The sequence below is a fragment of the Bemisia tabaci genome, chromosome 2 (genome assembly GCF_918797505.1).
Source record: "Bemisia tabaci chromosome 2, PGI_BMITA_v3".
Taxonomy (NCBI): Eukaryota; Metazoa; Arthropoda; class Insecta; order Hemiptera; family Aleyrodidae; genus Bemisia; species Bemisia tabaci.
This window is the reverse complement of record NC_092794.1, coordinates 15,147,130-15,172,439: the sequence shown is the minus strand read 5'-3', so window position 1 is coordinate 15,172,439 and position 25,310 is coordinate 15,147,130. Positions and strand designations below refer to the sequence as shown.

The window sequence follows — 25,310 nt, the reverse complement described above, 5'->3', positions numbered from 1 at the left end:
TATTTTCCTCGCCCGCCTTAATTGACCTTGAGCTCTCCTCGAATTACGCGAGGAACTGCGCAAGCGTCGGCCATGATGAATATTGCCGACGATGGAGCGGACTCCTCTAACAAAATGTTCACCTGTGCAGTAGTATCGTTTTTGAAGCGGGAAGCTCAAAATAACGCAAATTTCTTACGCAGATTGTGAATTTATGAGTGCATTTCAGACTTTGCCGATGCGCTCATCGTGATTTTTGAGGCATTATCTATGGGAAACAACTCTTCATTCTGCTCTAGCAAAAGTTTGCAACAGGCCCATTACCTACTGCTTGTGATGTATCAAAGTTTCTGTATGTTCTGTTGTTTTAGCTGTGAATCATTTAAATTTCGCCATTTACTCTTATTTTTTCTTTAAATTTGTTAAAATGACAATTAAACTATTCTCTGTACATACTTTCAAATTTTTGTCTCATCTTATTTTCTGCGGCAAAGCTCATGAACTCCCTTGGTTTCTGATCAATGGGCCACTGGACAAAGTGTAAATTGGAGAGAAACGACACATTATTTTTCTTCAAAACCTTTCATAGAAAGTGATTTTCATAACAAGAAGTTTAGGAATAAAATCCTGAACGAGACATTCACAAGTATTTTAATGTAGATCAAGTGGAAGATAGATAATACTGATGATGTCATTTGTACTTTGTCATTTAAATAAAGTTGATTGTGAATGCTTAAAATACTTATATCTTGTCTAGGAGTTGACAACATTCAACTCATTACTTGTGTAAATTCATTTCTGCGAAAGATTTTAAAGGGAAAATATGTTGCAAAGTGCTTGAATTCGTACCTTGTAAAGAAGCCCATTGTCCAAACAAATATGTGTGTACCTTGACCCCACTAAAAAGTGGACTATAATGTGATGAGTTTTAATGACAAATTCTGTCATGTTGTTAGCTTTTCTGGCATTCTGTTTTTGAAAGATTGAATATGAATGCCATTAACACACATTGAGCGTTTGTTGGAGAATGCAAATATTAAGCTCAAATGTTCGAAATTTCAGTTTGCAGCTCTTGAAGTGAAGAAAGAGCTCACCGCTGACATGCAAAAAAGACAAGGAAAGTCTCATTAGTGTGTCTTTATTCTGATGCATTTTGAATGTTGTACCCTTTCTTAAGGGCTACATCATGTTTTGAGTAATGAAACTTTAAGTATCTTAGAGTTGGTACTGATTTTAGACTTTTAAAAGCAAAAACAAGAAATGTATCAGTAAAATCAGATGCTGTGAAGGAAAAGTAGGTAGGTATGCATAAAATGTAAACATCAGAGGAATAATTTAAAAATAGGGTAAATTTTAATTGAGAAAAAAGGAGGGAAAGAGAAAGAAAAAAGTTCATAATACATGGGAAGCTCAAAATAATTTAAATTTGTGGGTGGTCATTTGAATTAACAAGTGCTTAAAAATTATTATTTTCCAAAGTAAAAGCTAATTTAAAAAAAAAAAGAACATTTAAAACAGTTAAATGAAGTTGATCAGGAGAAAGACATCCAATGTCTGTGTCTCAGATGGTGGAACTGAAAATACATGCACATCTGTTATCTTATAGCAGTGTCTCAAAGTTTTCACAGATGTATCCAATTTGACACTAAGTTACACACATTGTGCTTAATGGTTGAAATGTATCACTATTGTGTTATTCAGCTCACTTTAAATAATGCTTTGATGTATCCATTGACTATGAGAGCTTTTTATTACATCTCTAAACATATATTAGTGTACTTCAAAAGTTTCAGTGATTATATGAATAGTATAATTTTGTTCGATATTAAATTAGTTACTAACAACAGAAGAGTCCTGACAAGTTGAAATTAAGAGGAACAGGAAAGAATTTTCAGAACTGTTTGAAATTATCATTCAAATTGGGGGCATTTGTGAATGATAATTTATTTACCTGCATCACTGTATTTTAGATTTTTCATTTAAGTTACAAGTTACATGGAGGAAAAAATCAAGCAGGGTAGAAGTAAATATGAGCAAGAGACTAGATCTTATTCAGTAACGTGGCATGGTCCACAAATATAGCTATTCCTGATAAGTAGTTGTAAATCAAACGATAAGAGTTCATGCACGGAAAAGAATCAATAAAAGTGCCTTTAATGACTCAATTATTGGCTCTACGTCTATACAACAAAACAGTTGAAATGTGAGAAATTGCATGGTTATGATGGGGTCTTGTCTTGTCTTGCTGTATCGACGTAGATTCAATAATCCAGCCGTTAGTTTGATTTTTCTAACTGTGCGTATGTTTCTAGTTCCACCATAGACAAAGGTGTTTTGAAAAAAAAAAAAAAAAAAAAAAAAAAAAAAAAACCAGGTACAAAAATGGCAAGTTCTGTCATAGAAATAATATTCAGATTAAACAGAGCTGACTTTTTATCTACACATTGTTTTCAGAGTGAGTTGATCAGGTACAAAGATTGAAACACAACTGGATGGTAAAAGACCGTGTTTGTACTATTGCTCAAACATTAAAGAGTAAAAACAGTAAGCAAATTTAAGGCATGATTTTGGAATGCATCTTAGTTCACTTAAATTATAAAAACTAGTTTATGTAAATACTAAAAAATAATTAATACTGAAACATGGTATACATATACCTACATATTAATCAATATCAATGGCTAATGTAAAAAATGCGCATATCTGATTGCAGCATTGAGAGCCCCCAAGCATACTTCATTTTTTCAAAGGAAAGACAACCATCAGCCTCTATTCTACTTTTTGATACATTTTTTTTGCTTTGTCCTTATGAAAATCACACATGATTGCAGGGAATGATTTTAATTAGCTGTCTTTGAAGAAATAAAAGGAAATAGATTTTCACCTATTTTCATTGAGATGCGCATTTTTTGCATTAAGACATTGAATGTTAAAATACCTGAGAAACTTTAAGATTAAACAAGCACTAAAGAAAACAGCAGTGCTTAAATCTATTAAATGCAGCTATATGTTAAAACATGTTAAAACACTTGCCCTTAATCCTTACAATGGAGTTTGAAAAAAAATCTAGGATCACATTATATTCTTATATATGTAATGTGATCTTAAAATTTTTGTGACAGCAAAAGATCATTTGTTGGCATAAAAACAAGAGGAAACCAATGTACAAAGTTCTGGGCAAAAAGAAAAATATAACAATCATCACAAGTGGAGTTTGAAAGAAGAAATTTCTTTTCAAGACAGGGAAGGTAACTTTAAAAATAAGAAATTTCATATGAACTGGTTTAAAAACATATTCTTGGTGGTCATCATAGATTTAAGAGAACTTAAAACATGTATATTTGTTATATCTAAGAGACCCAAGTGTCTGAGAACATCTAAGAAGAATTAAAAATAGTATTTTCAATGTGTATAAGGGCTTATACGTTTACGGGTACATATAATGATAATAAGATAAGATTTGTTTTGAAGACAATCGATAGCATTTAAAAAGCTAGGAAAATCAAAAAAATTCACAAAAAAAAAGGGATCAAAGTGAATGTTCGAAAATTATGCATAGTTCATCGGTGAGCTGAGTGACAGAAAATTTTGCAAGTGATGAATGTAGTGACATTTGCGAATTTTCACAAGACATTAGCTTTCAGGCTAAGATTTTTAAATCAGTCCCTTTCTCCACTTATTTTTTTTTCTTCTCCGGAGTTTCTCCATCTGATCCATCATGCTTCTCTTCCTTGTCTTCTTTTTTTTGCCCTCTTTTCAGCCAATTGCTCATTAAAGTTGCTCCTTTGGATTTTTCACTGAAAAAAAAAAGAAAAGAAAAAAAAAATTACACAAGTTTTAAATCGTTTCTTATGTTTGCTTGAATAATTTTTTAGAGAGAGAGAGAGAGAAAAATCAGCTTTTTAAGCTTTGCAATGAATCGATTGATAAATTATTTTAACCTACGGAAAAGGATCGATTATCAGTGTGTTAGCAATGAGCACCTTACCATAGCTTCAAATGGGATAAATCAATACCTAATGCTTGATTCAATCACGCTTTGCAATTGAATCTACAGGAGGAAGGTGTTTCTTTTGAAAACGTAATTGTGAAGAAGCCTCAAGACAAAAAATCCGAAATCTCTCTGCTTCCAAGCAATTCTTAAAAAAAAAACACTTGGTGGCAACAACTATGACCATCATTACCTTAAAAAAATATATCAAAGTTTCAAATTCGGAGTCAATCTCTGATTCTCAATCTTGACCATTGCACTCTCCTTCAAAATCTTCCCATGAGAAATTTTTTTGAGAAACTTTCATTGAATGTACTACTTAAAGAAGGATAGTATGTTTATGACAATTTACTTGATCATAAACACACAATTCTATGACAAGACCCAGTACAGACCCATGTCTGTGCCTGTTCCCATTCTGTAACCCAGTTTAGTTGTGCCCAAAACTACTCTTGACTAAATTTTTTTGAAATGTAGGATAGTTACTACAAATTGAGCTTTATCAACAGTCATCAATTCAACATATTATACGATACCTGGATGACTTAGTAGAAAGAGGTTTGTTACATTCTTCATCTTTGTTCCGCGAATTGTTGACAATAGTTGATACAGGATGCCAAACTAATTTTTGAATGGGTTTCAAGATTTGCATTGCTTCTTCTGTTGACACATTTTCAAAATCCAGCCAGTCCTAAATAGAATATAGGCATAATGAGTACTGATGGAATTTAGAGAGAACAAAGTTGATAATAACATTTTGTTGGCATAAAATTAGAACAGAAATAAGGAGGAATAATTAAATGTGAAGTCGCTCCCACAACATACTCTGGCGTTCTGCAACGTTCAAATGCCACATATGCCCGTCCTCCCAGAGGTTATAGGGCAACTGACACCGCAACATCTCTTTGTCGATGCCCTGCTACCATCCCTTTACGGGACCTCCCCGATGCCTCTTTCCAGGTGGTACCCAATCTAAAACTTGTTTAGGCAACCTTTCCTCCGACATTCTTTGCACATGTCCATACTAGCATAACTGCCTGGACATGAAGTCATGCACAATATCTTTTTCAACCTTCAGCATCAGGCGAATTCTCTCATTACGGACACAGTCCCGCCTCAAAATGCTGGCAGATCACCGCCAAAAATCCATTTCAGTTGCCCTCAACAATTCTTGCCTTCTTTTCATCAAAGGCTGTAGAGCACGATACTCTATAAGGAGGAAAAAACAAAATAAAAGTCACTTTAATAGAATTGAGGAAGTTGACCTGTCGGTTGGTGAGTCCAAGTATCAGAGCGGTCTGTACTGCCATATGCATCAATCTTAGCTACTCAATGTTATACAAAAGAGCTCAATTCAATAACGCCCCCCTCCCCCTTGAATTTTCTCCATATTTCTGTTAATTGTTTCAATTGGAGGAAATTCAACATTTTCTTGGTGATGGGAAATTTGGAATAAATTGAGGATTTCTTACTTTGACTGCTTGTTCTGTATCTAAGATTGCAGGCATTCGGTGATGCAACCAAGAGAGAGTTTTATTTGATTCCATTGTGATGATGGTGTAGCTATAAACTGATTCACCCTAAAGCAGAAAAAAAATTGTCTGACGTCAAATTGCTTTCCAATCCAAAAAAAAGAAGAAGAAAAGTTGAGGAAATTTTTATTTCAAACTGATATACCAGGGTCATCCAAAAAATAAATTTTCCTTGTGATATACCTTCCAAGCTAAAGAAAGATAAATCAAACCAGTTAATAGGTATGTAAAGGGCATACTCTCGGCTTTAAAACAAGCCCAAGGTATTGAAAATTTGATGAGAGAAAGTAAAAATTAACAGAGACTACCAGCTTGCACACAAGTGGATCGCATCTAAGTCACCCAATTTTGTCTAAAAAACCCCTTTTATTAGATATAATGGCCGACATTTATCATTAACTTATCAGCTAGAAATCAGACTTTTTGCAAAAATCTGCACCAGCAGCGCTTATTCAAATCTCAGCGCGCCTTGAACTGAGTAATTTTTATACAAAATCAGGCATAACACTAACAATGTAGATAAATATTAAAGGGACAGAGTCAGTCAAGTCAGACTTCCATCCTAACGAAATATTACAAGAAATGAGAATAAATGGACCATTAAGAATAAATTTAAAGGTACCTCCTGGCAGTGGAACCAGTCAAGTTTTGCAAGATTTTTTTTCTCCATGGTGCATTCTGCATGAATTTATCAAGAACAGATGGCACACTAGAGAGACTCTTCTATTGAAAAGCAAACCAAAACTGGTATTCTACATCAGTTTGTATGTATTTTTATTCTCTCAATTATTTATATAGATTGACATACCGATTCTGCTGTCCATTTGTTAAAAAGCCCTGCAAAATGAACTAGTCGTGGACCTGTCCAGCCTTCTTCTTCATTCCAGTTAGCATGAGTCCAATTTTGACGTAGTTCAACTTTGACCTGTTGCATTGCATACATAGGTATTTGATATAATCGGTGAAGAAAAGGGACAAATTGTAAAGTAATTAGGTACCTCACTACAAATTTGATTTCAAGCAATTTTTATGGTGGGTTTATAAACAAATAAAGTAACAATGAATGTAATTAGCACTGTGGTAAAATATTGATACATAGTGTCTAAAATTCAAAATAAATAATTTTGATATTGAAGATACATACTTGAAAAATATCACTTTCAAGCATGGCAAATTTAAAAAGCATGGCCTCATGCATGAAAAGGACAATAATTTCGCGATCATATATTTTCAATTACTATTTTTGTTTTCAATTTTTGGGGGTAAATGTTTTAGTTAAAAAGGCCTCCTTAACAACTCAGTTAAACACTGTCCTTTCTTTATTGCTATGGATGAACCTAGAGGTGGATAGCGACTCACAATGTCTCAACAGATAAGGCCATACCTCTATCCAAGTGAATGATCAAAAACTCTACTAACTCGTACGGAAACTTTAGGATCTTCCTCTTTCCTTGCGAAAATTGAGAGTAAATTTAAGAATATTTTAACGATTCCTATATTCACATAAATATTTTTGAGTATGAAAAGAGGTTGAGATTAATGTTAAGAAGGTGGAGAAATGGTGCTGGGTCCGAACCAATTAATTATAATATAACTTTTGGAACTTCTTGGCTCTGTTTTCCCCATGAATTGGTGTGGACCCAGCACCATTCCTCCACCTTGTTACATACAGTTCGGGCTGCTTCTTAGTGTTTTTTTTTTTTTTTTCACTAACAATAAGTTAAGCAATTTGATGTACGTAAAGGCTTAAGCTTCAAATAACTCCATTATTTTTTTTACAACTTTCAGAGGTCCGGAATTAGTTATGACCAATTAACTCAACCATACATAACCATTTATGACCAAATTAACTCAATGTACCACTAAACAGGGAGTATGTTAATTTATGCCCAAAGAATGTTGAGATTGAGGATAGAAGAGAAATCATGTAACTTACACTATCGTTCTGGGGCATATAAATGAAATATGGCTGTTTATTGCTTTTTCCCTTGGTGGTTTGCCACTCGTAGAATCCTTCACACAAAACAACGCAACGCTTTCCGCTTCGGAGAGGTGCATTGTATAATTTTGAGGACAATAATGTTTCTATCCTGCAGTTGTTTGTTGAAAGGCCGTGAGATTTGAACGAACCCTGAAGAAAAAAAGAATTACAGCTATAAATAAAAAAGAAATAAAAAAGAGGAGGCAGGTTTTGACAAAAAAATTATGAAAAAGTTACTCGAGTCTGAATATTTTTTTAATGAGTGAAACACTGAGAGGGAGATGTAATTAGCGGGCTGTTACTATCAAATGGGACTTGAACATTTTGAGCAAGAATAAGCAATAGATGTGCAGTTAAAATTATAAATTCTAATTTGTAAGAAAATTTTGCCTTGAAAATAATGAACTGACCCCTAACAATAATCATTTTCTTAATATTTGTTATTTTCATTGCTTAAATTAGGAAATTTCAGACAGCAAACAAAAATAAAATCTGTAATTCAATATCTAATAAGTAGCATTTAGACTGTGGCACTGCTGAACTGCGTATCTTAGTGGGGTGTTTCAAAATACCCGCTCCTAATCTTTTTTTTTAAAAAGAGACCGAATCAACAACGTGGCTTGAAATTTGTACAGAATATCTTTCTTGTTGAGAAGATTAGTTACCAAAGTTTTCGAGAAATGACCTTTGGTAGGTTCCAGCGTAGAAAATAAAGTATGACAGAAAGTCTACAAGGCCACAAATAGAAAAACGCATTTCTAAAATTTCACCAGGCAAAGCTAACTTTTACAAAGCTATGAAAAGTAACAGAAACTGGATTTTAAAGTTTCACTGTCCTGGTTTAACATCCGTACAAACATTTTCTTCCTCAATATTATATTATTGAGAAGTCTTCTTTTTGTTGCCTGTCAGAGCTCCCTCTATATGAATAGGATTCCATTGTGTGAGTAAGTAGCCCTTTCCATGTAAAAAAGGCTTCCATGAAAAAAAAAAAGAGTAAGCGGGTGTACGTTATTCATACTTTGTGCCATGGAGGAATCATGCCCCACACCATTGGTGTTAACACTCGTGAATGATTGCTCAGCTCATCAAAATGATTTCCAGAGAGAAGGATGGGAGTAACATCTGTGGGTGCAATGTTATTCGATGGCTTGAATGTGAGTCCATCGTTTCCGACGTCATTCCAAACTGGTTTTTGATATTTTCCTCCATCTTTGTATGCGGTCGCTTTTTGATAATCTTCACGGCACAGGTTACTGAGTATTAACACAAAAATTAAGGTTGGTATTAAAGAAATAAAATATTTGGACAAAGACAATGAGATTGAAAAAGATGACCTGAGTGAAGGGGAGGTAAATATCGTAGAAAGAGGGTACGCAGAGCTCAAGCTACATTTATGCTGAGTGAACTCTAATTGGGTTTTCCAATCATGGACAGGAGTCCTGTAATTAGGAACGAAGTGTATGCCCATTATAGTGATAGGAGAGAGAGAGAGAGACACACACAATAGCCCAAATGCAGACAACAATAAAAACACACATGAATACAAAAAACAAATGGGTATAGAAGGCTAGAGGAGACATAAAACAACCAGGACGTTTCGGGCCAATTACTTGCATGCCCATTCTCAACTGGAACAGCAGCTAAAAAATGTAAAAGTTAAAACGAGAAAATGAGCATGCAACTGACCGAGGTAGGAATCAGTGCAAACTCACATAAAACCTAGCCTTGTATACCCATTTGTTTTTTGTATTTTACTTAGTGTGTTTTTATTGTTAATATAATGAAGTTACTTAATGAAGTTACTTAATTAATTAAAAATTAAGTTAAATAATGAAGAAACTCTTTACACGTTATGCTTTGCTGATGACCAAGTACTTATCGCCCAAGATCAAGATGATGCTGAGTACATGACTCGAAAGTTGGTGGCTGAGTATCGGAAATGGGGCCTCGAGGTGAATGTCAGCAAAACCGAGAAGTTGACCGTTGGCGGGAATCAGCAAAGTATAGAATTAGAGGATGGGCGGCAAATTGGAAGCTGTGATATTTACAAATATTTAGGAGTGTTTTTAACCCAGGATGGAAGATTGGACCAGGCCATCAAGAAGAGGAATATGCTGGGTAGGAGGGCAATCGCTATGTTAAATGGAGTCCTTTGGGACCAAAGGATCTCCAAAGAGAACAAAAGGAGGATTTATAACGCGATTGTCAAGAGCATAGTAACCTACGGGTGTGAAGTATGGCCGATGAAACAGCGGACCCGGGAGGTTTTAGAGGCAACAGAGATGGACTTCTGGCGTAGATCTGCTGGTATTTCCAGAAAGGATCGCGTCAGGAATGAGACGGTACGGGATATCATGGATGCCAAGCAGACCATCGTGCATGACATTATGACAAAACAACTCATCTGGTATGGTCATGTCCAGAGAATGGCAGGAGACAGGTTGCCGAAGAAGGTCCTTGACTGGGTTCCTCCTGGGAGAAGACGCAGAGGGCGCCCAATGAAAGGTTGGAGGGACGGGATTGAAGCAGAAATGTTGAGGTGCTCAATCCCCCAAGATTTGTGGTTTGAAAGAGAGCAGTGGAGGTTAGGAGTCGTAGAGCGCGAGGGAGTGCTGTAAAGCGACTTGTATGTATGTATGTGTTTTTCTTGTTGCCCATTAGAGCAACCACAGATTTCAGCTCTCTTACTGTTAAAGATGTTGACATTGTGTCATAGCTATTCAAGCTTTTCTTCATAGGACAGAAATAGGTACTCATTACATAGTGGAAAAACTCATCAAAGACAATCGCTCTTGCTCCTTCTGTTTCTCAATTTGGTTTCTTGCCATGTGTCTGTGGTAGAGGGGATTTAATTTGCAACAAGAAATTTACGCTTGACAGGTCTCCTTCTGACAGAATTTAGTATACCTGGGTGGTAAACCTACAAAGTATGTATGTAAAAATTATCCCGGTCTGAAATTACTATGTTGCAGTGCGATGTCACGATTTATTTTCATGGTTCATTTCTACACATGGAAACCACCTGTTATCAGAATTCAAAGTTTTTGCAGAATACCTATGCTAGAAAGGATAAAGAAGAGTCTTTGGAAATAATCACAGTTAGTGTTCATTCGCTCTTAGTGAGAGGAATAGGTACTTAAGAATGACTAGAGCTTGTTTCAGATTACTTTTCCTCTTCCAAAGTATACACAGGATCCTAGATTCCCTATCCTGCACTAACAGCAAAAGAGGCAAAGTAATTTTAAACGGGCTCTAAAAATGAGGAACCTTACAAAAATGTATAGATTACGCTGTAGTGATAATTAACAATTTATCACTTGAGAGGGCAAGTTTACTTCTTCCGTCCATACGATAAATATCAAGGGTTGCAGAGGCTGAAAGCAAGATGACTTCAAACACAGCGATGAAAATTTTTCTTCCCCTTCAAAGGTATGAAAATTATTAAACAATGTGCTCCGGAAATCCCCCATGCTCTTGGTAATCCAGAATTCCAGGTATACTAAATAAAAAGAAACGAAGAAAAAGAAAAAGGAAATGATACCATGCAGTTCTTCCACACATTCTACAGAATTTCCGCAAAAAATGAAATGGATTCACTTAAACTTTTTAATTTTAAACAGAATAATGTACTGAAACTAATTTTTGCTCGGCTCGAACAGAATGATTTCAAAATTTCAAAACTTTCAAAATCATGTGGCGATGTTTACTAACAAACTTCCGATGAATGATGGATAATACTTTTGTTCCACGGTGATTTTCGGCAATCAATGTGTACGAGAGAAAAGTGAGGTTATGTCATGCAGATCAAGTATTCTAGTATTCTAGTGCAGATTGTTTGAACCCAGTATAAATCAGGTGTAAATCAAAGTACATATGCGGTTGATTCGTATTTAGTTGTTCAGTTTAAATAGCAATGGGTGACGATAGTAATAAAAGTAGCATCTCCGGCAATCCTACTCTGGATACTTTAGCACGATACTTCATCGGAAACAATTACAGGTATCGAGAGAACATCATCATTCCGCGGTCTGTTGCTCCTACCGTCATCAAATCAAATGAAGAAAAAATGATAGAGGCATTTTTCGAAAGTTGTCCTTTTAAAACTCTAATGAGCTGTGTTGTTGGTGAGTACAATGAAATTTAACTCTAATGTATCCTATGCTTACCTCTTTGTTTTGCTAGTTGTTTGTAATGTTAATTAATTGGCGAAATAAAAAATCTATCCGTCTATCTATCATTTTTAGTTATTTTTAGCTTAGTTCTGTCAGGTTCTGTCCTGATCCTAAAATAGTTTTTTTCAATGTCTCTTTCCATATTTTAGGCAAGAAGGATGATCGAAACATTGTCTGCTCATGCAAAGTTTTTTGTATTCTGGGTCTGTTGCGATTTGTTGTCGTCCGAACTATATGAAGGAAAGCGATGTTTCATAAATGGGAAACAGGATGCTCCCTTGGCTACATCAGCCATATATTCCAGAGATTTTTTTGTGATTTATAACCTATTCTGACTTATGGATTTGTATAATTATTGTGTGACATGTAATAATGTCAAGTTTGTAAAATCTTGGATTTAATCCAGATTTACAACAAAGAGTCCAAGATCCAAGATTTTTCGTTTTTAATCCTTCTAATCCTGGAGGGTTCTCCTTAACTTGTATTCATCAAATTAGTGTAACTCCCTAAATTTTTGACCAATTAAGCCATCAAAGCCTCATTTTAAAGTTTCAATTATGATCTACAACCTCCCGAAAACCATAACTGAATAGTCGCATAGGTTTTTCAAATCAATTGACGGATGTTTTGGGATGGCAGCCATGCATACTCTGGAATGTGCTCTGAAAATTTTCAGAAATGAATATGGCTCATTTACCCTCAGAAAAATTATGAGGAGCAGAAAGTTTGTAACAACTTGATCGGGATCATAGTTTTAAGCAGGTATAACTGATGATGTGTGAAGATTTCACATTCCTTCAAACGTTCCTTAAAACTACTGTCCTTTTATTTCAGGTTATGGGCTTGGAGCTGCCATAGGTTTGTTTTCCTCGAGTGTCGGGCCCTCAATGGCAGTTTCTCCAATTGATGGGAAAGAACAAACAGTCAAGGAGATCTTGAAAGAAATGAAAGTGACAACTTTAGGATATGCTAAAAATTTTGCAATGGTTGGAGCTATGTTTTCAGCAGTTGAGTGCACAATTGAAAGTGTAAGTTATCTCTATTTTAGAAATCTTATTCCTACCTATCTAGCTATACACTCTTACTCCCCCACTTAAAGCTGTATAGTGAAAGTATATTTCATCTTCAGAATTTTAAGAATTTAGCCGTAGCACATTTATCTGGTGCCTGGTTATTTAACAAAGAGAACCTTTTGTGCATTTTTCAGCATTAGTGCTGCTAAATTGATCTTTGATTTTCATTAAATCCATCGAAGATCGGATTCTTAATTCAATATGATTTTTTTACTCTCGTGTCCAATTCTCAAAATAAAGTTGTCAGTGATCTTTGCATGATAGTGATATCGAAGAATGTATTCTTGTCAGAGGATAAAAATCTTAGATACAATGAAGAAGTTTCCTCAGTAATAGCACTTATCATTTTTTTTTCCCACCATGTTTAGTATCGAGGCAAAACTGATTGGAAGAATGGAACTTATGCTGGAGCAGTGACTGGTGGAGTAATTGGACTGAGAGGTAATATGAATGAAATCTCATCTCTGTGTATGACTTTTTTATATGTTTAATAATGGTATAGTACTTACAAAAAGGTGATGAACCATGGATAGTTAAATTAGTTTCGTTTCCTTGCTTTAAAGACAACTTTGAACGAATCTCTATTGTGATGTTCCGAATTCCCGTTACTATTTCATATTTTCAAAGTTAAGCAAGGCAATGTTATAGCTTAAAATTCACACAGAAGATAAATCGAGAAAGTTTTCAAGAAATTACTTTGACCAGTTTTCCAAATAAAGTACATCAAGAAGTCTGCAATGTTGCAAATGGAGTTACATGATTTTACACTTCGGCCATTGATATGAAAGGAAAAGACGTAGGTTAAAAGTTTAAAGTCACATCTGGTCCTAAGGCTCAAAAAGTTCAAAGCAATTATACAAAGATGAAAATTGAGTTATTGAAGGTCGCAAACTTTGAAACAATTTTTGTTCAAGTAATCACCAAAACATCAATTTTTAGAAATATGTGACTTACTTCCTTTTCCAAGAGGCATCAACTTACTTAACTTAACGAGTCATAAGAAGCTATACAAAGTCCACTCTTCATATACTCTTTGCAAGAAAAGTAGGGCTGAAAAGTGAATTTCCAGCACTTCTATGTAATTTCAGGTAGAAATGTTGCAACACCAGAATGCCCTTGTCAGTGTGGCAGGTATGACAGATACGAGTTCTCACATTTCTGTGTTTCTCAGAGAAAAGTAGCAGCATTTTTCCAAGTGATAACTTGTGGAGCATTGCTGCATGGTGGCAGTTTATGCACGAAGCCTGGTCTAAAAATTTGACTTAACAGTAGCAGCAGTGCAACATCTCTGGAAGTAACACAGTTTAGGCATTGAATTCCTTCGTAGTCTGTGTGATTTCCTCTAAGATTGAGGCAGCACTTTGTGCTGAGACTGCACAATCCTCTATGATGAGGCTGGGACAAGCAGTAATCACATTTTGTAAGTGTTAAAGAGTAAGTATAGCACTTTATTTGTCTTGTAATGTTTTGTTATCTTTAATATTTTTCAGCTGGTGTGAAAGCAGGCGTACTTGGGGCAGCAGGATTTGCTGCATTCTCAACTGCAATTGACTATTACATGCATTCGTGACCTAGTTAGTCGAAATACACACTTAGTCAACCACAACATCTAAGATAAATATGGTCGATATGTACAGTCACGTTTAAACTATGTTTCTGCTCAGTCTGCCCTCCACATTACTTCCATGACTGATAACACCCTCAGCATTTTCCATATCAGAATGAAGAAAAATGGTGAGGCATACCAGTCTGACTGCAGTCAGGTGTTCTATTTTATTTATTTTTATTATTTTTTTTAGTCAGTTTCATAATCTCTGAACTTCTTAAGTTTTGATGAGCACCATTTTATCCATGTATGATGAGTTGAATAAATAGCTGAGGTGTTAGGTATTCACTTTTATTCTATTTGATAAGTTTGAAGCTGAAAAGCTGGAAAGCTTCAGCTTCAAAATTATAAAAAAAATAAAAGTAAATACCTAAGACCTTGGCTATTTATTCAACTCGTCATACATTTATAAGTTTCTCTGAACTTTGTAAGTTTCTCTGAATTCCATGAAATTGGTCTCTTGATGGTTACGAAGCATCATCCATCCAAATAGTAAATGTATATTGTTGTAAATATTTCTGTGATTTGAAGTTTATTGTTGAATATAAAGTTATTATACTTATTCATCAGTTAAGTAATTTTCTAAATTTTTACCCTTATTTACTTAGAACTATTTTTTGCCCATTTTCCTGATAGTCCCGATATATCAGCAATTTCATCCCATCTTTAAGTAGCCACATGCTTTTCAGCTAATTAGAAACCAGAATTTGGCTGCTCGTCTTTTTTCGGTTCTTATGGGTAGGTATTTTCAACTTTTGTGGTCCTCGCTCACATTTTTGTGAGGACTCTGTTGTCATTGGTTATATGTGGTTGTTAATTAGGTTGTGAAGAACCTGTAGACACTGAGGAATTTGCTCTGTATTGTCATCAGTTTTATCAGTGAGTTTACGAGTGGTATGATCAGTGAGGACAATGATGATGTCATCCTTAAAATCAAGATGGTATGTTTGATCATCATCAGTTTGCTCTCAATAACCATGTTACAATCACAATTGAAAAGCCTGGAGGATAAGGGGCATTAGTGCAGTTTTTGAAAAAATTAAGATAATAATGGTTTCAAGTGAAACTAGTATTAACGCATGAAATTTATTTATTATTAATTTTTCTGTGAAAAATTTGCCACCAAATTCTAAATTTTAAGCATAAAAAAGTCAGTTTGAACTTTCTCTCCGCCACAAGAATCCATGTAATTTCGAAACTTTAAACACATATTACTCGATATTGCAAACACTGCAAGTATGCGCCTTGTCCTCCAAGCCCGTCAATTCTGGTTTTGATAGTCAGCAGTCAACACTAGATGGGCCCTTTTTTTCATGCCCACTTATGAATGTAGTCGCAGATTGTGACAAAAGGCTTCTCAGTCTATGAAACCAATGATCCAATTCCAAAACACGCTTTGTACATCGTACATATAATATTTTCTCGACAGCTAATAGAAAATATTATAATCATCATTTTATTCATTTTAATCATCCCATTTCAGGGTCACTAGCAGGGCCGGATTAAGGGGGTGGCCACATGGGCCGCGGCCCATGGCGGCAAAATTAGGGGGTGGCAAAATTTGCAGTTTTTTTAAATGCAGGTACAAAAAAATCGGATTCAGAATAAAATTACAAACAAGAAAAGGTGACAAAATCTCTCACTTCCTGAGAGTTCATTAATTTCTAATTTTGTCATATTTCGGTGATACAAAAGACTGCGCACCTTTAAGTAGTTGAGTTGAGAGAGAAACCGAACACGTAATTTGGCCTGGAGCGGCGCGGCGCAAAGAGAAATGATGATGAGGACTTGAGATGAAAAGGAGAAGCCCTCGACGCGGCGATCGGCATGTAACACATAATAGCGCCTACGAGACTGCATGAATACTTCACGCATTGCGTCAAACACAGTACGGTCAACAGCGGTCGGCGCGGCGTGAAACGCACAGTGCCTACAAGACTACATGAATACTTCACGCATTGCGCCAACCGGTCAGGGCGGCGGAGGTTCAAATTATTAAACCACATTTATGTTTGTTCTTTCTTAATTTTTTAGTTCATTTCTTACAAATAAATGGCCTTGTCCCCACAGAGATAGGTTTACGGAACTGAACTTTCGCGCGAAGTTCCGTGAACTTTTGCTTGTAGTGTTGACAGGGCTTAGGTACGCAAAAAATGTCTCCAACACGAGTGAACGCGTCTTATGCACCCTTCTCCCTCCGGCACGTTCACTTGATGGTTTTTATTGATGTTTCAAAATGAATGAGAAGAGTGCGGTAAAATACAAGCGGCCATGGGCGGCAAGTAGGTAAATCCGGTCATGGTCACTAGATATAAATATTCCAACTTTTCTCATGCAGTTAAAAATAAAAAAGGAAAAAAAAAAACAAAGAGTCTAATCAAGATTTTTCATCATTTCAAAAACGATTTTCTGACTTCATAAGATTTTTTAATCAAAAACTTTGTGGATGCATTAACCCATCGATTGAGTCGATCAGATTTTAACATCTTAGGACATCACTCCAACCGAAAAATACATCGATGGTTCACGTTCAAAAACATGCATTAACATGGACTCAATGCATTTCCAAGGCACCAACGACTGATCCTTTAAAATCTCCTTCAATTCGTTGGATATGCAATCTGATCTTTGTTCTCCGAGGAGTTAAAAATAGTTGCTCGATCTAAACTTGACTTCATGACAATGCCATCATGCAGCGCGACAGTTTCGCACGAAATGTGTGCAATCGCATTTTTTGATCGTAAGCATGGCCGCAAAGCAAAAAAGTAGGTACAAATTTCTTGTAACTCCCATTTAAGTAACCTCACCTAACATGCATGCAAGTAGATAAGTTAAAATGCCTGATAAATAAAATGGGTCTTATTATAAAATCGCTTTCATGGCAATTTTGTTCAATCACTTCTACCGAGAACAGAGTTTTCAGCCACACAACTCCTATAACGACAACAGAACAAAGTCAATGATTTTTATAAAAATCTAATTGGATCACGATGGACCGCTAGGCAAGTTCAGAATGAAATCATTGCAATTGAACCGTCAAATTGACTTTTTTTTAATCTATTTTTTTTATATGCGAAGTCCCAAGTCGAGTCGAATTGACCTGTATTTAAATACATTGATTTTCATAGTTTTAAAGTATAAGGTATCTAGTTAAGAAGCGAGGCCCGATCCCAAGTAGCAATGATTGCGATAAATAGCGATTTTATCGGTTGGTAATTGCGATTATATGTATAGTTGGTCATAGAATCATGTTTTGATGCTTGACTCTTAACGAACAGCTAAAAGTAATAAGATCCGTCCAGACAGCAACTTTTTACGTTCAATATTAACCGAGATATCGCGCTTTGAAAAGTTCGGTTTATGACGTTGACGTCATCCATCGCGGCAGTGACACCCTTGGTTTCTTCCACCTTGCTTTCATCAGTCATGGAAACACACATTTGCACTGGTTACTCAAAGTGAAGGTGAAACTCGGATGAAAGCAAGGTGGAAAAAACCAAAGATTCACTACCGCGGTGGATGACACCATGAACCGAATGTTCCGAGGTGCTATATCTCGGTTAATATCCAACGTATGAAGTTGCTGTTCGGGCAGATCTGATTATTTTAAGATAATCTACAAGACTCAAGCATCGGAACACATTTCTGTTACCAGCGCAACTAACTCATTTAAGAAACGGAAACAACACAACATGGTCTGGAAGTACAGGAAAGGAAAACGGCGCACATTGATGACGGCGCAGAGATACAACTATTCGTGCTAGATGGATGTCCGTGTTGCATCTGCAAAATTGAAGGCGCGATGACGCGAGGCGTGAACGCGCATTTTTCTTTTCTGCGCTGCCAAGGAGGTGTCGCTCAGATTTGAGAGAAAATTTAAGAATGAGGTCTGAAAGCTCTTGTGAGAAATATTTCTCATTCTTTAAAACAAGCAGCATTATACATTAGGATGTCCAACAAGTACCCGGACTGGTTCTGCAATTCAAAAACCACACCAGCTACAGACTTGATGTTGGTCTTATTTTGACGATCAACTCAAAAGCTCTCGATTGAAAAACAAGGTATGCTGTTTCAGTACCTAGGATGTCAGAAATGTGTCCAGTGATCCTAAGATGCTGCCTTGTTTGCGCACGCAATTGACTTTGCATTCACAGGATGTAAAGTTAACTGCGGGGCCAGTGAAGGCAGCATCACGGGATCACCAGACACATGTTTGACATCCTAGGCGGTAAAACAGCATATTGTTTTTTTCAGTGTAAGGCGACTCATTCGGTCAAAAATTGACGAAGTTATGGCAGTTTGAGTCGAATAAAAATTGGACCCCCTCCCTTTTATTGGGAGCATGTTCTGGCGTCGTCTCTGAAATTAACGTCATTAGCACGGTTTTTTACCTTCAAATAAATGTATTCACCGACCAACGAACCATTATTGTGTTGGAAACGCACTTTTTCCATTAAAGGAAGTCTAGGAATAAAGCAAATGTCAGTTTGATCCAACATGCGAACTGCAGACTTTTTTTGCCCCCACACTTTGCGCGTCTACGTACGTACGTATGAACTTTTTGATGTTCATATCCCCTACCTCATGCACATTTTTTCCCCGAACATTTTTTTCAAACCACGAAATTTGCCTACACTCTGCAAGTTTCCTGCAGTGCTTTCCATCTAATTCTGAGAAAAATACAAAACAAGCAGGAAGCTCCAACGCATTGGCGTCGGAGAGCGGCTCTGGGGGCAGTAGTTGTAGTCAAGAATGAGGGCCTAGACACATTTTGTCATTGATGTACAATCCGACAACTGTCGATTCATGTTTTGTAACTTAGCAGATTTACGTAGCCGGTGTATAAATGTGTATTGGGCTTTGATATGGCGAATACATGGCATTATCACTTGTTGTATACTTTTAATTTTGAAAGCTCTTTGGAGGTCCGCTTCCTAAAAAATCTCTGGTTGATAAGTCGTTTAGCGAGGCTGCAAAAAATTTGCATTTTTATATCTGAAAGTGTAGGTATTGGTTTTTTGTATAATTGTTTTTTTGGATTGCTGGAAAAGTAACGCATACTTCTATAATTTAGGACTGAGTCAGGGAAATATAAGGTTCGTTAAATAGTAAATATTCCTAGTACCGTGTGACACTATTGTTAACGAAAAGTTTTTGCAACTTGTCAAAGAGGTTGTTGAATGATCTTCGAATAACTTTTGATGAGCTAGAGGTAATGGTTCTATCTGCAGCTCGTGGACTTCTGTACGATATTGTCCAGAATCATCTGAATTTTCAAAAAGTGTCCGCTTGTTCGATACCCAATTTGCTCATTCATGCATACAAGGAGAAGCGCATGAAAGCTTTAGCAGACATTTTGGAGATGAATCAAGAATTAGATGAAGAATTTATGACTTAAATCACGGCACCTTAATCACGGGATGACCTTAATTACGGCAACTATTTATTGTCCATGAGATGCAGATGGTTCCATTTCCCTAGCTCATCAAAAGGTATTCGAAGATCAATTTCATCAGCCACCCGTACGAACCACGTTTCTAGTGACCCGTACTTGCTTCGCACGTATGAAACATACAATCAGAGAAAACAGAATTCATCTTACAATAATCAATAATCAGTAGGACATGAATCGTTGCGATGTATAATACGACATTATAATGCGGCATTACTATTGTAATTCATTTTAATGGATTAGGGGCATTATAAATCATTATTGCCACGTCGGAATGAAATGTTGTAGACTGAATTGAAAAGCATGTTGGCAAAATTTATTATAAAAATAGTATAACATGTAGGTACATAACATAAAGGTAATACAAATTAAATGATTAGAGCGTGTATATTTCATTACATTATAGGTATATTACAATCATTTTTGTCATTGTTGGAAATTTTGATAGTTTGAAATTTGATAGTTGATAGTTGATAGTTTGAGAGTTGAAAATTTGGTTATTTTATTTAGTTAAGGTGATTCGATAGACGCCATATTTTGTGTCAGAATGGCATGCGACATATCCCATCAATTGGTTCCATTTTTTCATTTACTCATCATTTTTCTCCAATTTTAAGTTTCGCAATTCTGTTTTCAGGAGACTAAAGCACTCACTTATCAATTTGTATATTTATATTGAGTTAAGGGTAGAGACGTATTCCTCACCGGAATTGAGGAATGGAGGTGTTACAGTAAGTCCGGCATTAGGTTCCATTTCGACATCAGCGACGATCAACGCTACGATACTGGAAGCCAGTCTTCCGATATTAAATCCCTAGCGGGGAAGAAAAAAAATGCCTAGATTTCGCTAAAAATCCCTAAATCCCCAGATTTGCTCAAATATACTTAAAAAATCCCTAGATTTTGCAAAAAGCGCCATTTTTAACGAAGAATCATGATGTCATTCGATGTAGCGATTTGCAATATTTAAATCTGATTGGCTCGTTTGAATTTTGGCGCTCTCTGAAAGCAGTGCTAATCCAGACCAATAAAATGAAAGAATATTAGTTGATTTCTTATTATTAACAGGTTGAATGCAGTTGAATGTCAAGTACATCGAAGGACGCAATCGTTTTAATTTCCGGCTTATTTGCGGGGAAAATAGTGTTGCCAAAAAGGCCTACAAAATATAGATGAAAAAATGTTTTCGATTGTCGAAGCTAGAATTGAGGTTAAAAAGTTGATTTTTGGTAACTTTACCTCATCAAAAAAAAATCCCTAGATTTCCTGAAAAATCCCTAAATCCCTGGAAATTCCGGAAAATCCCTAAATCTAGGGATAAACCCTTAGACATCGGATGGCTGTTGGAAGCATTAGAGTCAACATTTGAAACGCTGCTGCAGAATTTGCCGGGAGTATAATCGAGTGTTGAAAGTCAGTAGAATTGAACAATGTAATAATTGCTTTCCGAAATAAGCGTTATAATAAAAAAACCACGAATCTGAACTGTTAATACTGGAACACACCTTCTGTAAATGTACCTTGCGAGAGATAAGTAAAAAAATAGATGTACTGGAGGAGAAGTGCTTCTCCACAGAGTTTGAAGAAGGAAAAAAAATGCCCAAATTTACTTACTTCAGCATTTTCGGCAAAATCACTGCAATTTCCGAACCTTTTTCTGGCCAGGGGCCAAAATTAAATGATTATGAAGGGCCACTTAGATGTTGTAGATAAAAATAGGACTGTTGAAAAAGTCGCCGTTTTCAATAAATATGTTCCCGGAATGGAAAAAACAGCTCACAAATAAAAGCAAATTGCCATAGAAACTTCTTCACGAAATCACACACACAACGAAGAACGAGGCGCTACAGACGAGTCCGTCCAGGACAAGTTAAAAAATTCCCATGAGCCGAGTGCCGTAGGTTAAGGGCCCGTTCGCCAAAACTAATCGGAACTGTATGAATGAATTGCTCCTTTTAAAAATCAAAACAATATCGAATTGCGATATATTACACAGTTAAGATAGGGCTATGTCCTGTCGTAAGCGGCGACATACAGTCGATATCATTTCAATAATCGCCCCAATGGCCACGATAGTTGTTAGACGTTTACGGTTTCCCTGGTAACCTTTGTTTGCTATCAGCTGATATCGAGTAATTAACTAGGAAGCTCCAACCCAGTGGTTAAAGCTTCCTTAACCGCGAAAACTTTAAAATTCAAATTTTCAAATTTTGAACGTAAAGTACATTTTTTCCATCACGAGATAAAAGCACAAACAAGTTTTGAATTATTGACTGTATCACCATGATTCCAAAAATACAATACACAACATAGCATTGACTAACAATAAAACAGTATGCAATAAAATAAAGTCATGACAAGGAACATAGCCGAAAATGGCGCCGATTCCCATCAACCAACGCGCGGTCTCTACAATGTAACATGCTGCATTGATACTCCCCAGCTGGGACCGTCCGGAATAGCAGCTCTAGTGCAAGCACTAGAGCCGCTAAAAATTCTTCCATAACACATTGCCACTCATCGTACCTCCGCTCGAGTTAAGCACTTTGCCCTTTTGCGTCAGTCCCCTAAATCAGCAGTCCTCTTGTTAGCGAACATTTCAGTCAATGCCGCGGCTAGCTAGAATAATGCTCTTGATGGATCATACCTGTAGTCACGGTTGATTTGCTCAGATGCTTTGTTTATAAAATTAACCGTTTATTTTATTGCTGTTATCCAAAACAAAATACTTTGACGTTTAAGTTGTGTCTATCTTGAGACGTTCCAGCATGTGCTTTTAATCTCGAGTAAAGCCGCCGTAACAGATTTCAGGTAGGCTAAAAAGACACAGTTATTGGCAAAATGGCTTTTCGCATAAATTACCTACGTGCAAAGTTTTTCATCGCATGTTACTGCAAGACTTTTTTCAGCATCTTTGGGGATCTTTGTCCCAAGGATGACAAGGAGACTCATAATAGTACGGCTCTTAAAGTTAACTGAGCACCGATTATTCACACTTTTAATTTCACTAAGGCCTAGTTATCAAAGGGATCTGAGAGATATTTTCTGGTAGTGATGCAACGATAAATCGATTTTTCCTTTTCACTTTATTTTTCTTTTATTGATTAGCCTACTAGGTAATCACGTTTACTTCATTCATTTTTTCTTCATGAGTTTGGGTCTAACAATCCCTAAGGTTTATTGCGATCTTATGACGATACATTATCCTTATTTGGATCGGATTGAGCAAAAAGGAACCAGCACGATTACAGTGTTTTCAAAATCATGAAATTCTTCTTTCCTTTTAAAAATACTCAATATTAATACGATATTCAAATTTACAAAATTATTTACCTTCGAAATTAACAATTTTTTGATGGAGAGCAAAAACTATTTGCTATTTTGAGAGATGTTTTAGATAACCATGAAGAAGCAACATTTTTAAAACACTGTAATCGCGCTGGTTCCTTTTTGCTAAATGCGATCCATTTTATAGTTGAAGATTTGGATCGTATTTAGCACAGAAGAACCAGCGCGATCCTAGTGTTTTCAAAATCATGCAACTTCTTCTTTCGTTTCAAAAATAATCAATACGCATACGAGATTAAAATTTACACAATTATTTTTCTTTAAAATTAACACTTTTTGGTGGGGTGCAAAAACTATCCTGAGAGACTTTTTAGATGGCCATGAGGGGACAATATTTTTACATCACTAGGTAATCGCGCTGGTTCCTTTTCGCTAAATGCGATGATCCATTTTAGAATCGAAGTCTTTCCTGTTATAGGATCCACGATGAAATTATTGTACTATCTCATACTCAATATATGTACAATTGTACAGTATTAAAATGTACACAATTATTTTCTTTTGAAATTAACAAGTTTTTGGTCGGGAGCAAAAACTATTTGCTATTCTGAGAGATTTTTTAGATAGGTAACTATGAAGAGGCAACATTTTTACAACACTAATCGCACTGGTTCCTTTTTGCTAAATGCGATCCATTTTATAGTTGAAGATTTATTCGTTATAGGATAACAAGGTGGAAAAATGGTGCTGGGTCCACATCATTTCGCGGGAAAATCAAAGCCAAGAAGTTCCAAAAATTACAATTAGAGTCAACTTTTTTTTTTAACTCTAATGAGCATCAGTCATCAGTATACAGAACTGAGGGGGGAGAGTGTTCAGCTCAGGCACTTTGCATCGGAATATTAAGTTGGAGCCACGGCGAGATTCCATACCGGTTTGGGTCTTTTTAGACCTCATCAGCAGATCACGCCCGTCAGTGAGCACTCTCCCCCCTCAGTTTTGTATATACTAGTGCTCATTAGAGTTAAAAACATTTTTTTTTACTTTAATGGACCACCAGACAGGGTACGAACTTAAGCATTCTAATACATGTTTCTTAACCAAAATTTCACGTAGAACACGATTCGCGCAACAAAAGTTACTGAAACCAACTCTTAGCGAAGATATTAACCTTTTTATTTCACATTGGTTACGAGGAATTAGAACTGGCCGCTCACAAGAAACTCAAAGCTCTACGTGAGTCAAATCGCGCACTACAGCAAGCTTCTCAATCGAGCAATGTTCATTTCCCACCATGTGTTGTTCAAACTACAAGCAATTTGCTATAGCTCAGCCAAAGCGTCAAAATTGTGGTCGCCAGATTTTTACATCGCTGAGACGTTCATGATAACGTTTAGATGTCATGATGTGAATCACGTAGAGCATTGAGTTTTCATGAGCGGGTTGTTTCAATTCTCGCATCAAGAATCATCAAATATCTTCGTACGGAGTTAATTTCGGTAATTTTCGTTGTGCGTATCGTGTTCTACGTGAAATTTTGGTTAAGAAACATGTATCAGAATGCTGAAATTCGTACCTTGTCTAGTGGTCCAATATCATTTGTGGAACTTCTCGGCTTTGATTTACCCGCGAAATAATGTGGACCCTCCAGCATTTCTCCTCCTCGTTACATACAGCTCGGGCCACTTCTTAGTAGTTTTTTCCCCCTCACTTGTTATAGGATCCACGATGAAATTGTTGTGCTATCTCATCATTTACCTGGCGGTGATGGATGGTATTCGGGGTGTCCCCAGGACGCTTCGTGGGTCCCGCAAAAACCGCAGTAAGTCGCTTGGTTCCCTGGGGGTGCGGAAAGGGCTCTCGGGCATGTTTCATTCTCGGAGTCCCGTGCAGCGGCGTAACAACGGCGATGGAGCAGGCCCCTCGTCCTCCTCCGGACGTCGTAGTCGGAGCGGATCCCCGCCGGATCTGGAAATCCTGCCATCGGCCCCATCTAACTTTCTTCGCCAGCGATCGAACACAGCCCCGGATCTACAGATCTTGTCCTCCACGTCCATCCGGCGACCATCTGCGTCGAGACCCTTCCCGTACATCGAGGGCACGATCGGGCAGAGCGAAGATCATCGCTTTCTCAGAATAATCGAAATTTTCAAGGGGCTCCACTACGAACCGGGACTATCAGAAATGACGGTAACGCCATCTCCTCAGAATTCAGGCGTTGGGTGCGCAAGGG

The 25,310-nt window shown here is 36.6% G+C and overlaps 2 protein-coding genes across 3 annotated transcripts; one reads left to right on the top strand and one right to left on the bottom strand.

Moving 5' to 3' along the window:
- Positions 1-2,320: 2,320 nt before the first annotated feature.
- Positions 2,321-11,135, bottom strand: LOC109033721 (abasic site processing protein HMCES). 2 transcript variants are annotated; one of them, XM_019046456.2, is made up of 7 exons: positions 11,028-11,135; positions 8,505-8,739; positions 7,439-7,633; positions 6,311-6,427; positions 5,443-5,550; positions 4,507-4,661; positions 2,321-3,776 (listed from the first exon to the last, which is right to left on the bottom strand). In XM_019046456.2, the coding sequence occupies exons 1-7, from the start codon at positions 11,045-11,047 to the stop codon at positions 3,656-3,658; spliced, it is 951 nt and encodes a 316-aa protein (XP_018902001.2). In that variant the 5' UTR covers positions 11,048-11,135; the 3' UTR covers positions 2,321-3,655. The 2 variants fall into 2 exon arrangements, with proteins under 2 accessions (XP_018902001.2, XP_072152850.1); XM_072296749.1 differs by lacking the exon at positions 11,028-11,135 and adding an exon at positions 10,759-10,949.
- Positions 11,136-11,286: 151 nt separating this feature from the next.
- LOC109033722 (mitochondrial import inner membrane translocase subunit Tim22) lies at positions 11,287-14,911 on the top strand. Its single transcript, XM_019046457.2, has 4 exons — positions 11,287-11,610; positions 12,493-12,686; positions 13,100-13,172; positions 14,222-14,911. The coding sequence occupies exons 1-4, from the start codon at positions 11,400-11,402 to the stop codon at positions 14,299-14,301; spliced, it is 558 nt and encodes a 185-aa protein (XP_018902002.1). The 5' UTR covers positions 11,287-11,399; the 3' UTR covers positions 14,302-14,911.
- The last annotated feature ends 10,399 nt before the right edge of the window (positions 14,912-25,310 follow it).